This window comes from Zootoca vivipara, chromosome 10 (assembly GCF_963506605.1).
Source record: "Zootoca vivipara chromosome 10, rZooViv1.1, whole genome shotgun sequence".
Taxonomy (NCBI): Eukaryota; Metazoa; Chordata; class Lepidosauria; order Squamata; family Lacertidae; genus Zootoca; species Zootoca vivipara.
Genome location: NC_083285.1, coordinates 1,263,739 through 1,277,558, shown reverse-complemented (window position 1 = coordinate 1,277,558; position 13,820 = coordinate 1,263,739). Strand labels below are relative to the sequence as shown.

The following is a 13,820-nucleotide window of genomic DNA, read 5'->3' as shown; positions in this document are numbered from 1 at the left end:
CGGCAGCTTTGAAGGACAAAGCAAACAAACAAAAAACAGCACAATGCAAAAAAGAAAGGAAGAACAGAGAACCACCAAGCAACACTCCCCTCCAAAAAAAAAACCTTTCTGTTTTTCTCAAAGAAGATGAGGGAGGAAGCACTGGGCCAGCTCATTTTGCATGCTTTTAAGCCAGGTGCTCATTGCAAATTCAGCAGCAAGTCTAAGAGCAAAGAAGCTGGAATTCTCCTGCTGCCAGCAGTATTTGCTGATGGCAAAGCATTGGGGATTAAGAGGTGCTGTGAGAGGCCAGGGATTATAAAACAAATTTTTAAAAGGCAGAATTTTCAAGGGAAATAAACTAATTACCATTTATGTGTCACTTTTCTTTCTCTCTCTTCTACGCAGGCTTGCTTTTACTCCTCCAAGCCTGCAGTGCGAGGGGTGTATGTTATAACAATACTGGAGGGAGCATTGTCTATGTGGAGACCTGCAGCGGGCAAAGCAGGTGAGGAGAGAACACACCCAAGTTTACAGACTGACTGGTATGTGGCAAATTGACAGGAATTGCCAAGGAATTTTACCCTTGGCACTTATTTAAAAATCAGATTGGCACTGATTTGTGATGAAGGGAGAGCCTATGCTTGAACAAGATCTACAAAGATGGCATGAGAAGAATAAAGAAATGTCTAGTTGCTCACAAGACAAAATATAGAAAACACTCTAACACACTTTTATTGCATAACTTTGAGGAAGCATAGGTGGTCCTGCAGGTCCTCAGAGCTTAAGACACGTAAGACAAATCTCCATCTTGGGGTGTGTCTCAAGGCACCAACCATGGCAGCTTCAACCCCAGCAAACGCATGCAACACATAGCTGCCAAGTCTCCTGTTTTCCCCGGGAAACCCCCATTTTTCCAGCTGTTCCTAGCTGAAAAAACGGATTTTTTTGTTTTCCCCCGGTTTAGTCTGGCGCGGCAGCCATTTTGGAACTGGGCAAAGCAGCATCAAAAGTCACTTCTGAGCATGCTCCACCCAGTTCCAAAATGGCGGCAGCGCTACTTCCGGTCTGCTATTTCCGGCCCAGTCCCTTATTTCTCTGACAGCAACTTGGCAGGTATGATGCAACGTCCTCTTCCACCTTGTTCTGTAAGGAGTCTAATCACTGGCATTGTCTTTCATTGATGGGTGACATTGCTCTTTTCGCCTCCCCTTAAATTCCTTGGAGATTTTGTTGGGGAAAGAACCTCCACATCTTCTCAAATTTCACTGTAGGAGAAGTTTCAGTGTCAACTCTAACTCAGCATAAGCTTTCATTTTTGTGCCTCCTTTGAAACAGCTGCTGTTACAGTGTTACAGTGTCCGGGGCTCCAACCCTAGGATACGACTCCTCAGGTAGGAAGCAGGAGGCGACAAGGAAGGAAGGCAGCCCCATTCTTCCTCTCAATGCTGCAAATGGACCTTGCAAAGCAAGAAGACAACCAAGGAGGTTTGAATGGCTGGTGTGCTGCCAAGAATGGCAAACGTTGCAAACCATGCTTCTCAGGACCCCGGATTCCTTGGGGATGATCAAGAGAAGGACACACAGCTTACTTTGAAAGGCATGTCCAGTTCTGGTCCTGTAGAGGAGCCCACAGAGCAAAATGGCAGGCATGCCAGTGGGCACAGCACCAAGGAGAGTTCCCAGTGGCCAACAAGGCCTGGATGTAAACAGAGGAATTTTCAGACTCCGTTTCAAGTCCATGTCCACGTTGCACACAGTTAAGGCAGACTTCTCTACTGAAGCTGCGGCAAAGGCAGGGTGAATCAGAAAATGTCGCTGCCTTCCTGCATACTGGCAATGCATGTTTGGAACATTTTTTCTGCTGGGTCAAGAATCCAACCCCCCCCCCCATACACACCAATATTATTATTATTTAGCCATGCAGACCCCAACCATTGTTTGACTTGGCATGTATATTGCTTTTACTCACAAATGGCTCGTTTCTCCTGTTTGAAAGCATATCAAACTAATGCAGACCTGAACACTTTTTGTGTATTGCATGCACTTTAGCAGCAAAACCAATAACTTAATTGCCCTGCGGATGGTGCAGACAGCCATCCCTTTTATTCCCTCACAATCACATTCTTAAACCTGATGCCTGTTTGAGCATTTATCTGAACAACCGATATGCAGCTTGCGCCTCGGAAGCAGAAAAGCACATATATTTGTGCCCCCCCCCTGGTTCCTGCAGTTGGAACACAATGGCAGCCCCACACAAGTCACGTGCGACTGAGGAAGTGCCATGGGTCAGTGGCAGCCATGGATCCCTTGCGATATGGACCAAGAGCAGGGCTAGCTCAAGACTTTTTGACTCCTTAGGCAAACCCCAAAATGGTGGGGAATGGAAATCTACCTTAGGAACAAGGGGGAGAATCAAATCAGCCTTACCCAATGGTTGAGGTGGGAATCAAAGGCCGTGGTGGGAGCAGGGGCTGCTCTGAATCACACCGGGTAGGTGCAGACCCAAGGAGATCCAGGAGAGGGCAGCCATTTCCTTCTTAGGCCTCCTTTTTACCAAGAGGCTGCTGTAGAGGTGGCACAGGGGGGCGGAGGCTGCAGAGGACATGGCAGATCTGGCCTCCAAGGAGGGCGAAACAGCTATGGCTGTCACTGCAGCAACAACAGTGGGCAATGCATTCCTTGCAGGCAGATCTGCTGCCCCTGTGGATCCTGCTGCCTGAGACAGTTGCATCACCTTGCCTTGTGGGTGGGCCGGCCCTTCCCAAGAGGCACAGAACTACAGCGTCCCACTGAACAATGGAACAGTAACACAGTATTGATTTGCATCCCAGTTACATTTGATTATCCCCAAACCAGGCATTTTCACTTTACTGACTTATCGGTTTGTACAATCCTTATCTACCAATCTGAAAAAGGTTACCGCAATGTTGATGGAGCCTTCTGTTTAACTACTTCATTTTCCACATGGCAGCCCATCGCACCACCCCATCCTGCCACTTCTCCTTAACCTCATACATATTTATGTGCCAATTATGAAGATCCTAAGGTACAAATGCATTAAGGGCCCATGATTTAATGTGCTTAAGACTATTACATGGTATAATGCAATTACTGTTTGATGTGCAATTTACCTCCACACTTTATTTCACAACTGTCACCATGTTTATTAAGTAGCCACAACATGAGAAGACAGTGAGGCAAGCACTGGCCAAACAAATTACTGGTCTGCTTCTGAAATATGTTCTTTGTGAAATAACACATATAAAGAAATCAGCAGAAAACAAGGGGCCTATTTGTCCCAGCTTATAATCAAGGAAGTGCCAGGCCTCAAGGCTGGATGAAAGCCTTATTATACACCAAATGAATAATAAAAGTTAAGTGAACTCCTGCTCGCAAGCTGATAGATATAATACAAAAGGGAAAATGAATGAGGAGGGAAAAGGAAAGCAGGCTTCACAGCAGCGGCTCCTTCACGGGCTGACAGATGAGGTTGGACGGACTCCCCTTTTGCCACAATTAGCTTCCTGAACTGGCCACGTGACTCTTTGGCCTGGCCAGTGACAGGGGGAAGGGCATGGCTCCCTCCATCTCCCCCAAGGACAACGAGCACCTAGAGAAGAGTGGCTAATTTACATCCGTTTATATAATTCATCCTATCTGCATCCCATTCTTCTCCATAATGGGTGGTGGAATACACAGGGTTATCCAATTTGATCCTCACAACCCCCTGCGAGACCATGGCTGGCTCCAGATTACACAACCAAGTTCATGGCTTTGGACTCCCAGCTGGACCAGTCCAACTGTGGTCACATTCTCTCTCAGCGCCTGCTTGCTGGGGCTGGCAGGGCAGAAGGAAGACCAGCACTTGGTGGAGCTACAGACAGAGGGACTCCCTGTCTGGTGGTAAGTGAGAAAACTGACATGCACAGTGGATCACTCAGAATAGAATCATAGAATCGTAGAGTTGGAAGAGACCACAAGGGCCATCTAGTCCAACCCCCCTGCCGAGCAGGAAACACCATCAAAGCATTCTTGACATATGTCTGTCAAGCCTCTGCTTAAAGACCTCCAAAGAAGGAGACTCCACCACACTCCTTGGTAGCAAATTCCACTGCCAAACAGCTCTTACTGTCAGGAAGTTCTTCCTAATGTTTAGGTGGAATTTTCTTTCTTGTAGTTTGAATCCATTGCTCCGTGTCCGCTTCTCTGGAGCAGCAGAAAACAACCTTTCTCCCTCCTCTATATGACATCCTTTTATATATTTGAACATGGCTATCATATCACCCCTTAACCTTCTCTTCTCCAGGCTAAACATACCCAGCTCCCTAAGCCGTTCCTCATAAGGCATCGTTTCCAGGCCTTTGACCATTTTGGTTGCCCTCTTCTGGACATGTTCCAGCTTGTCGGTATCCTTCTTGAACTGTGGTGCCCAGAACTGGACACAGTACTCCAGGTGAGGTCTGACCAGAGCAGAATACAGTGGTACTATTACTTCCCTTGATCTAGATGCTATACTCCTATTGATGCATCTTCTTCAATCACATGATCCAATCACATGACTCATCTTCATCAATCACATGATCCAGGACTGAACTTTGACACTGAAAGATGGCATGGGAGCTCAAGGGCTGTGAAGATTAATCCCAGCTCTTGGTGTGCATGCACACAAAAGCTTATACCAAGAACAAACTTAGTTGGTCTCTAAGATGCTACTGGACTACACACACACAAACAAACACATTGTGTCAGACCAACATGGCTACCTACCTGAACCTAATACAAGACAGATCAACAACTTTAAGAGTATTTCTTCACACAACCCAGTTACTGAAAACATGGTAATACAGCAGTACCTCAATTTGAGAACAGTCCGGTTTAAGAACAATTTGGTTTACAAACTCCGCAAAACCGGAAATAGTGTCCCGGTTTGAGAACTTTACCTCAGTCTACGAACGGAATCCGAACGGTGGAAGGGCACCGGCGGCAGGAGGCCTCATTAGGGAATGCACGCCTCGGTTTAAGAACGGTTTTGGTTTAAGAACGGACTTCCGGAATGGATTAAGTTGATAAACAGAGGTACTACTGTAGTTAGTTAGCCACAAGAATTAACAGATTTTTTTGCATAAACCATGCTCACCATTCCCTTTCATTCTAGAATAATCAGGCTTCTGATTTTAATCAGAAACAATGCTTTTTCTCAATCACACAAACTGTACAAACAATGGAATGATCCAGATGAGTAATTTAACTCAGATACATTTCAGTGACCTTGATTTTTTAAAACAAAGAAAGCCCAACATGGGCCCAGGGTTGCAATCCAGCGTCCCAGTAACCCCTGCTAAAGCCACCAGTGCAGAGTGACTAAGCCCAAAATAGAAAGGATTGCAGGTGGTCAAATGAGTGATTTTTAAAGACACTTATTATTACAACATTTGCTTTTGCCACCTACAGCAGCCCAGGACTGTATTACACTGTCAACATGAAATGGGAAATGTCCCCCAACTCAATTTCACCTTTTCTAATGCACTAGCAGGGAAATACATTAGCCACAATGTTTCATAGAATCATAGAGTTGGAAGAGACCACAAGGGCCATCCAGTCCAACCCCCTGCCAAGCAGGAAACACCATCAAAGCATTCTTGACATATCCTCTGCTTAAAGACCTCCAAAGAAGGAGACTCCACCACACTCCTTGGTAGCAAATTCCACTGCTGAACAGCTCTTACTGTCAAAAAGTTCTTCCTAATGTTTAGGTTTCATTTTTGGTTACATGATTTGCATTGGGTTTTCATGAAATGCAAGCATTTGCTTTTGCCATCTGCTAAGTACTTTGAAAAGAACGCAAATTAGTTTAAAAATATACATTATACTCACTCCCCATATGGTTCCACAGAAAGAAATGTCAGCTTTCCATTCTCCTCCCTTAATTTTGATCCCATTTATTTGTACAAGTGCAAAGTGACTGCCAAGTATAATATCATCATCATGGTTATTATATAGTATTTGCCTAGGTTTTTTAAAAGTACACAGTGCTTTACAAACTGCTTTGCATTCAGCCTCACAACAACAACACTATCAGGCACATTGATGTTTTCCTGCTCCACAAAAAAATGGAATGTAATTTTTTAGAAACAGGTAGAAATGCCTCCAAGATTCTGGTGGCTTTTGGGCAGTACAAATTCAATGGGTTCCCTTGGCCCGTGGGAGATGGGTGCTCAGGTAATTCAAATGGACCGTTTTCCTCATGTTGCTCAAACATTCTGGGGTGCTCTGTGCAAAGAGCAATTGTGGCAGTGCTTTGGAAGGTCACTAAGCCTTTGAGGGTCTTGTGCCCTCCCCATCACTTCTGACAGAGTCCTGGGTAGAGGTTTCAACAGACCTCCATGGCATGGCGTTTCTGGGTTGGTTCTGTAAGATACCATCTGCTTTTCCTATGTAGGTATCAGCATATCCTCACATTTCATTAAATAACTTGATCAATGGAACATAACGCCTGTCCACTTTTGATTCCTATTCCACTTAACTGTCCATTTTGTGGGCCCAGAGAATATTTATTATTAAAGGACACCCCAGCCCCAATATCATACTTACAGCAAATAGTAATTGTGATGTTAACCAGATGGCAAATCAGTATCATGCTAGTTTGCCTCAGGCAACCATTTCAAGGAAATGGACAAATGAGCACGCAGTGGAACTATCACCAACACTATTAAAATGTTGTCCATAGAGAACAGTAAATTGAGAATACTGGCAATTTTTTAATAAAACGAAAAACACAGTCACAATGGTGGTGGAAAAACATTGCCCTATTACCGGTAAGATTGTTTCAAAAGATATAATTGTCCCATGTTCTCCCTCCTCCATAACATTCTTTGTCATTTTCTCAACCACGATTACTACATCAAGCCTAGCTTCCTAAAAGCCTCCAGCAACACAGCCTGTTATTGAAGAATAGAAATAATGTGTACTTGCAAAACAAAACAAAACAAAAATCAATCAATTTTAGTCCCAAGCTTTTAGACAACAGTGACCAGACTTAAAATCAAAACTGAAACACCCACACACTGTTTTCCTAATCACCAGACTATGTTGTGGTAAGAAAGTATAACATTATATCATCCATATAATGCTTTGTAATTAAATTGACTATAAAAGCAACATGAAAAGAGTTGGCTTGTTGGCACCTGTTTGAAAAAGACCAAATAGTAAAGGGTGTGGATTGCGGTTTCCATAGTTTCCTTTAGAGGATCAATTCACTGCTGTGCTACTTTGCTTCCTATCAGATTCTATTAGGATAAGTGATTGGTGAATCACCCACTCAGAAAAACAATATTTTATTCATGGTTGCATGTCTATATTAATAGCTTGGGGTATTATCTTTTTAAATTGCTGTTCCAGTGTTGTTGACGCTACTGTAATTAACATTTATTTAATGCCAGCAGTCATAACAACCGTGGTAACAACAGCGGTGTGCCCTGTACAGACAGGACTTTATTTGTGCAATAGGTCACTCCTGACAGAGGTTTCTCAATGGCTGAGGACAGTGCTGGAGCACATGAAATAAAAATAGCTCAAGTTCCCCAGGTGCAGAGTGCATTTCCGATGTCACTGAGATACTAGAGTCTCTGCACACATCAGAGATTGGGCAGAAGCATTTCAATTCTAGAGGGAGGCATTTCAGGTGAACTTGGGGCCCAGCATCTCTTTCTTCTAGGAATTAAGCGTCTTCCCCACAGGCATTTGTGTCTATGTTCATTCAGTGGCCTTGAACCATACCAGGCTCATTGTGCTGCACTTCCTCAATAACCGGCAATATTTGACCCAATTTTTATTTGTTGCATTAGTTTTTCCTTTCCTATCTTTATCTACAGCTGTCCTGTTCTCACATTCTTCCCCTCTCTCATCCTCCTTTCCCACTCTCTCTCATTCCCTCTCAAAAGGGCGTTTGTGAAACCTACATATATGGGTTGCAACAACCCACCACTTGATCACCAAAGAGGTATATGTATCAGACTGCATCCCCTCCAAGTGTCCCGATTTTCCAGCGAAAGTCCCAGAATGACAGAAGCCATCCTGTTTTGTGATTTGGTCCTGGAATGTCCCTGTTTCCCCCACCAGCTCTGCTGCTGCTGAGCTCAGGAAGGAGGGGGAGCCGGTGCTTGTCCTGAGCGATGAGGATGGAGGTGGCAGCAGAGAGGGAGAATCCTGTTACCTCTCCATTACCACCGCTGCCAACCTCCTCCCCTGGGGAGCTCATAGCTAAATGAGGGGGCAGGATATGTGTAGTTTGGGGATGAGGAGGGAGCCTAATGGCTAAGGGAAATCAAGCGACATGAGATGGCTCAGGAAACACTGTTCCTGATAAACCGATCTTAGGGAGAGACATGATGTAGTTTGGAGGCAGAGTAATTTCAGAAAGAGCTATTGTTTGATACAGTTCACTAAAGACAGCTAAAACCAGCCTCTCCTCCCTCGGCTCTCTTCTAGGGTGTTTCTGTTTTCAGTCTGCTGACTATGGAAACTGATGGGAGTGAAGTCTTAGGAATGGCTTGAACACGTGGTCAACTCCATGGGCATCTACACACTGCCTGGTTTCTGAGACCAGAGTCCACGTGGCTCTTCCCAAAAAGCTGAATGTGCTAAGACAAGTCAACAATCCTATTGAACTGCATGCAATCCATGAGAAACAAAATAAATGTAGCATATAAAAGACACACACAGCTTCAAATGTGTGAGCACTAGTGAAATGTCTGCACTGTGAACAGAAGGACCTGTGTCTTGCAGGAGCACCTGGGGCAAGTTCTGTCTGGTGCTGACTCTGTTCCCCATAGCAGGCCACTGGCACGTCTGGGAGAACTCCAGCAGAGACACTAAGAATAAACCCGACTCCAACCCTCATAGCACACATACACACACACACTTCTGTTTCTTGGTCCCATTAACTGTGACAAAGAGGACTATTCAAGGTGGCTCTCTCTCCCGTGTACGCACACACATAATGTACATATAATGGGCCCATGCTGGGGTTTTGTTGAGGTGCGTGTGCATTGATGTTCCCATTCCCCAAAGCAGCTCAGCCCTTGCCTCTTAGAAGGCTGGGTTCAAGTCTTGCCTCTACCATTGTGTGGTTCATTGTGTGGCTTTGAAGCAGTCATTATCGCTTAGTCTCAAGTCACTTCCAACAGGGACAGCAATGCCCTCTCTCACAGCATTCCTATAAAGCACATTATAAAGCATTAAACAAACAAAAAATGACACCGACTAGTATTAGTCCACCTTTTTTAGATCAGTCACTCAACAAACTTTGTGAGAGGCATGTGAACATGACTAGTGGACCACCAGCACTCACTTTCACCTCAGCAAAATGCCACCACGAGTTGTAAATGTAAAGTCAAGATTAACACAAACTTCACTTCTATGGCATTCTCTCACTGCGTTAAAAGAAATCAATGAGCCGTTTTCTAGCATAAAACTCAAAGGACAAACAAACCCCGCTTCAAGCATGTCCTCCTTCACCCTTTACAGTCTCCCATAGCAAATTTGGTCTCTTTCACCCAAAAATGCTTTTGCAGTAGATAGAAGTAAACAAAAGCCATGTCGATTCCTTGCCTGACTGCAATTCTGCTGTCTGAAAAAATGCTGTTCCTCCGCAAATAGCAGTAATAGTAAGAATCATGATAAGCCGCACAGCCCCCAGCATGATGCGCAGGGACCCTTTTCAACTGAACAGCTCCCCGGGTGCGCACAGTCCCTGCTTCCCACACAACACAATGAAAAGCATCCCGGCAGGAAACCCACAGGAAAAGTGTCAGCGGCTGAGGAGAAATCCTTTACAAAGGAATCCCTCTGAAGCAGAGGAAGAGAAAAATGAGGGGTTTCTCCGTACAGCTATCTGGCTGTCCTCCTCTAAATCAAAAGTACAGACAGATTCACAATAGACAAAAACTGAGGCATCTCTTCCACACACTTCCTCTCCCTGGGAAAGCATTGAAATGTATCTCCTTACCTTGGTTCTCATGGGAGACAGAAGCCCTTCCATTTTGCTTTCTTCCTCATGCCAATCCTCTTTCCTCCAACTTAGTTTCTCTCTTTTTCTTCTTCAAGTATCCCATATGATGAATGAAACCATGTCCAAACCCAGCAGCGACTTCCCCTCAGAGAAGCTGAGGCGGCGGCAGCAGCAGCAGCAGCAGCAGACCTGCCTGCCTTCAACTCCTCCTCACTCTGTGCTGTGAGGAACACGGGGCCAGAGAAGCCGCCTTCTCCCTCCCTCCCTCCCTCCCTCCCTCTGTGCATAATGTGCCTGCAGCTACGTACTATAGTCACTGACAAATGCTCCTTCTACTACGTAATGCGTTCAGCAACAGGAGATCTGAAGCAAACCGGAGGGATCAGGTCACGCAGGACAAGTGGAAGCCATGGGCTTGTCCCTGAGCATCTGTGGCCAGCGGAGAGCAGCCCTGCCCTTCCTATCAACTGGATTCAAAGGAAAGGGAAAGGAAAAGGGAAATCCTGATTGTCAGAACTCATGAGTACTGTACTGTAGTAAGTTCCCTGGGCACTTTGGATCTGTTTTTGCCTTAAATCTGAACACTGCTTAAATCTGAACACTGCCTTCAATTCAAGAACACAGGTAACACTCAACATATGGAGGGTTAGGTATACAATGGGAGGACTGAACTAAGAATGAATAAATCTGTGAGTTTCAGTTTCTCTTAAATTCCGTATACCACATTTCCACATGTCTGCAATTGCAAAAAAAAGGCTTTGCAAAAGTCCATTAGCATTTTACTGCATATTTATGCTAATTTACACGTCATTGTATTAATTTGTCTCTACTATATACATTTTGCAAGTAATTTCCATTAACATAGTGCATTTTGGGCCAATATATACTTTTTAATGCACACTTTAAAATATCGTAAGCCCTCAATATACACAGGGGTTACAGGCTAGGGATCACGCCTAAAGCCAAAAGACATTGGGTGCAATGGCTTTCCCCCCAGATGCCTACCCCCTTTCCGCCCCTTTCTATTTCCCCCCCCCCAAGTGTGTAAAGCTGAATGTGCACAAGTTAAATGTGCATAAGCTGCAGGCTTACTGCATACGTATTTCCACACAAGCTTTACCAAGGGTTAATGCCAAAACCTATCTGCAGTGCCAGAAGTCATCCACGAAACGCTGTGAAGCATCTGAGCATAGACAAAGTCTCCCTCTTTCTCTCATTCCCTCTGCTCTCGCATACCTGGGACTGGGGGAGGTAAGCAGGGCAAGCACAAACTCCAGCATCTTCAAAATTAAACCTTGACATCTGCTTTAAAAGTAAAGGTACCCCTGACCATTAAGTCCAGTCACAGACGACTCTGGAGTTGCACGCTCATCTCGCTCTATGGGCTGAGGGAGCTGGCGTTTACCCACAGACAGTTTCCGGGTCATGTGGCCAGCATGACTAAGCCACTTCTGGCGAACCAGAGCAGCGCACGGAAGCGCCATTTACCTTCCCGCTGGAGCGGTCCTTATTTATCAACTTGCACTTTGACGTGCTTTCGAACTGCTAGGTTGGCAGGAGCTGGGACCGAGCAACGGGAGCTCACCCCGTTACAGGGATTTGAACCGCCGACCTTCTGATCAGCAAGCCCTAGGCTCTTAGACCACAGTGCCACCCACGTCCCTTATATTTGCTTTACAAGTGTGCAAATAATATTCAATCAATCAATAAGCTTTATTTGCATAGCTGACAGCCATAGCAACAGGATCGCCTAATCTTAGTTGAAGGTTCATCACCTAACATTAACAATGAACTTATTTTGCACAATGCTGAGAGGCCACTGCTAAGAATTAGCTTTATGTTATCAAGATACTATTTCCAAGAGACAATAAAATGAGAGAATCACTTTTTCAAAAGAAAAAAAAAGAAAAAGAAAAGCCAGAGGCACAGCAAGACATTATAAGATTGTATTGATATCTGCCCCCCTCCACCTACCTTTCCAATGCTGTTTGTCTACTAGATTATTAACTCTGTGATTCTTTTTCTTCTCCACCCTAAAGGCTCTTGCTTATTTCACTATCTTCCTCTTGCCGCTTGCGGGTTGCTAAGGCGTTCCACCTACTGCTGCACCATTAATATGTATTCCAAAATAATGGTATTGCTCTTAACCATTTTCCAGTATGAATGCAATTCCTCATTGAAATGCAAAGCCACCTGACCAAACCCAAGCTCCCGGACCCATTTGCCAGAGCAAAGGAAATGCTTTTGCAACTGTTATCAAACATATCCATTTCTTTTAGCTCACTTTGTCATTTATATTCAAACCATACTTACAAGTCTCTAATAAGTGCTGCAGAATAAATCACATTCATGCACATCAAGACTCCACTATGTTGATAATGATTTACTGACTAGTAACAGGATTATTAGGGACCCAGGTGGCGCTGTGGTTAAACCACTGAGCCTAGGGCTTGCTGATCAGAAGGTCAGCGGTTTGAATCCCTGTGACGGGGTGAGCTCCCGTTGCTTGGTCCCAGCTCCTGCCAACCTAGCAGTTCGAAAGCACGTCAAAATGCAAGTAGATAAATAGGAACCGCTACAGTGGGAAGGTAAACGGCGTTTCCATGTGCTGCTCTGGTTTGCCAGAAGCGGCTTTGTCATGCTGGCCACATGACCTGGAAGCTATACGCCGGCTCCCTCGGCCAATAATGCGAGATGAGCGCGCAACCCCAGAGTCGGTCACGACTGGACCTAATGGTCAGGGGTCCCTTTACCTTTACCTTTAACAGGATTATTATCCAATACTAGAGTTGCAACGGCAACACTTAACAGCGACAGCCGTTCACTGATATTGGACATTAGAGTCATTTATTTGGTTTTACTGGAGTTTCTATGTTGTACATGAGGTGTGATTAGGATCAAAGCCCAAGGCAGGCATAGGCAACCTTGGCTCTCCAGATGTTTTGGAACTACAACTGCCACTGGCCTTGTTAGCTAGGGATCGTGGGAGTTGTAGTTCCAAAACATCTGGAGAGCCAAGGTTGCCTATGCCTGGCCTAAGGGCATCCCGATCCTAAAAATATTTACAGGGAGATGGGAGGAGAAATCATTTCCCTGCTTCTTGTTTACTGTCCTATAAAGCTGCCCAGGAAATGTGCACCAATAGGCAGTCTTCTTCTTCAATAATCATAATAATCATAATAATAAACAACTTGTAATCTTTTTTTTTTTTGCCAATTGTGCTGCCAACTCTAGTGACAACAGGGATGGGTGAACTGTCAGTTTTGGTTTTTCATTTTGCCAATCTTAAATCCAGTTCACATTTCCACATCAGTTCGCAAATTATTCCACCCCCACCCCCCAAAAGTCCTTGTGAAAATGCACACACATTTTGGTGCAAATTTATTCCAATACACACATCTTTTAATGCACCTTCACCTTATATGCACAATATTGCAAAGGATTTTTCCACAAGATAAAGCCTTTTTATATGTTATTTTCGGTAATGAATAAATTCATATGCAGGGTTTACTCTGTTATGTTCCAGTACAAATTACTTGGCTGGAGAACTACCTTGCAAAAGTCAAAGAATTGCATGTTTCAAAGAACCACTGCATTTCAGTTCACATATTGTTTCCTAAAGTGACAATTAGGTAGATTCGCTTTTACATGTGAACTGAATCTAATTTCTCTTGTATCCCTGGTGGCAAACAAGCCATACCATGGCTGCAAATGAGACAGAGAAGCCAGCATTTTGTGGTCTGCATCTTTCCCAAATGGCTAATTTTCCCCAATATACCCTAAAACATGGAAGGCCATTAAATCTCTCATTAAACATATCTAGCATCTT

General features: G+C 44.5%; 1 protein-coding gene across 2 annotated transcripts in view; it reads right to left on the bottom strand.

The window, feature by feature from the left end:
- Positions 1 to 13,820, bottom strand: part of FRMD4A (FERM domain containing 4A) — a 413,482-nt gene that overhangs the window by 337,002 nt on the left and 62,660 nt on the right. Inside the window, exon 1 of one of the 2 annotated variants that reach the window (XM_035127381.2) lies at positions 9,989 to 10,232. The exons of the other annotated variant lie outside the window; for it this stretch is intronic. Within the exon in view, the coding sequence (XP_034983272.1) occupies positions 9,989 to 10,021 (33 nt within the window). The 5' untranslated portion in view covers positions 10,022 to 10,232. Of the gene's footprint in view, positions 1 to 9,988; positions 10,233 to 13,820 lie in introns of those variants that run through there. 2 annotated transcript variants of the gene reach the window in all.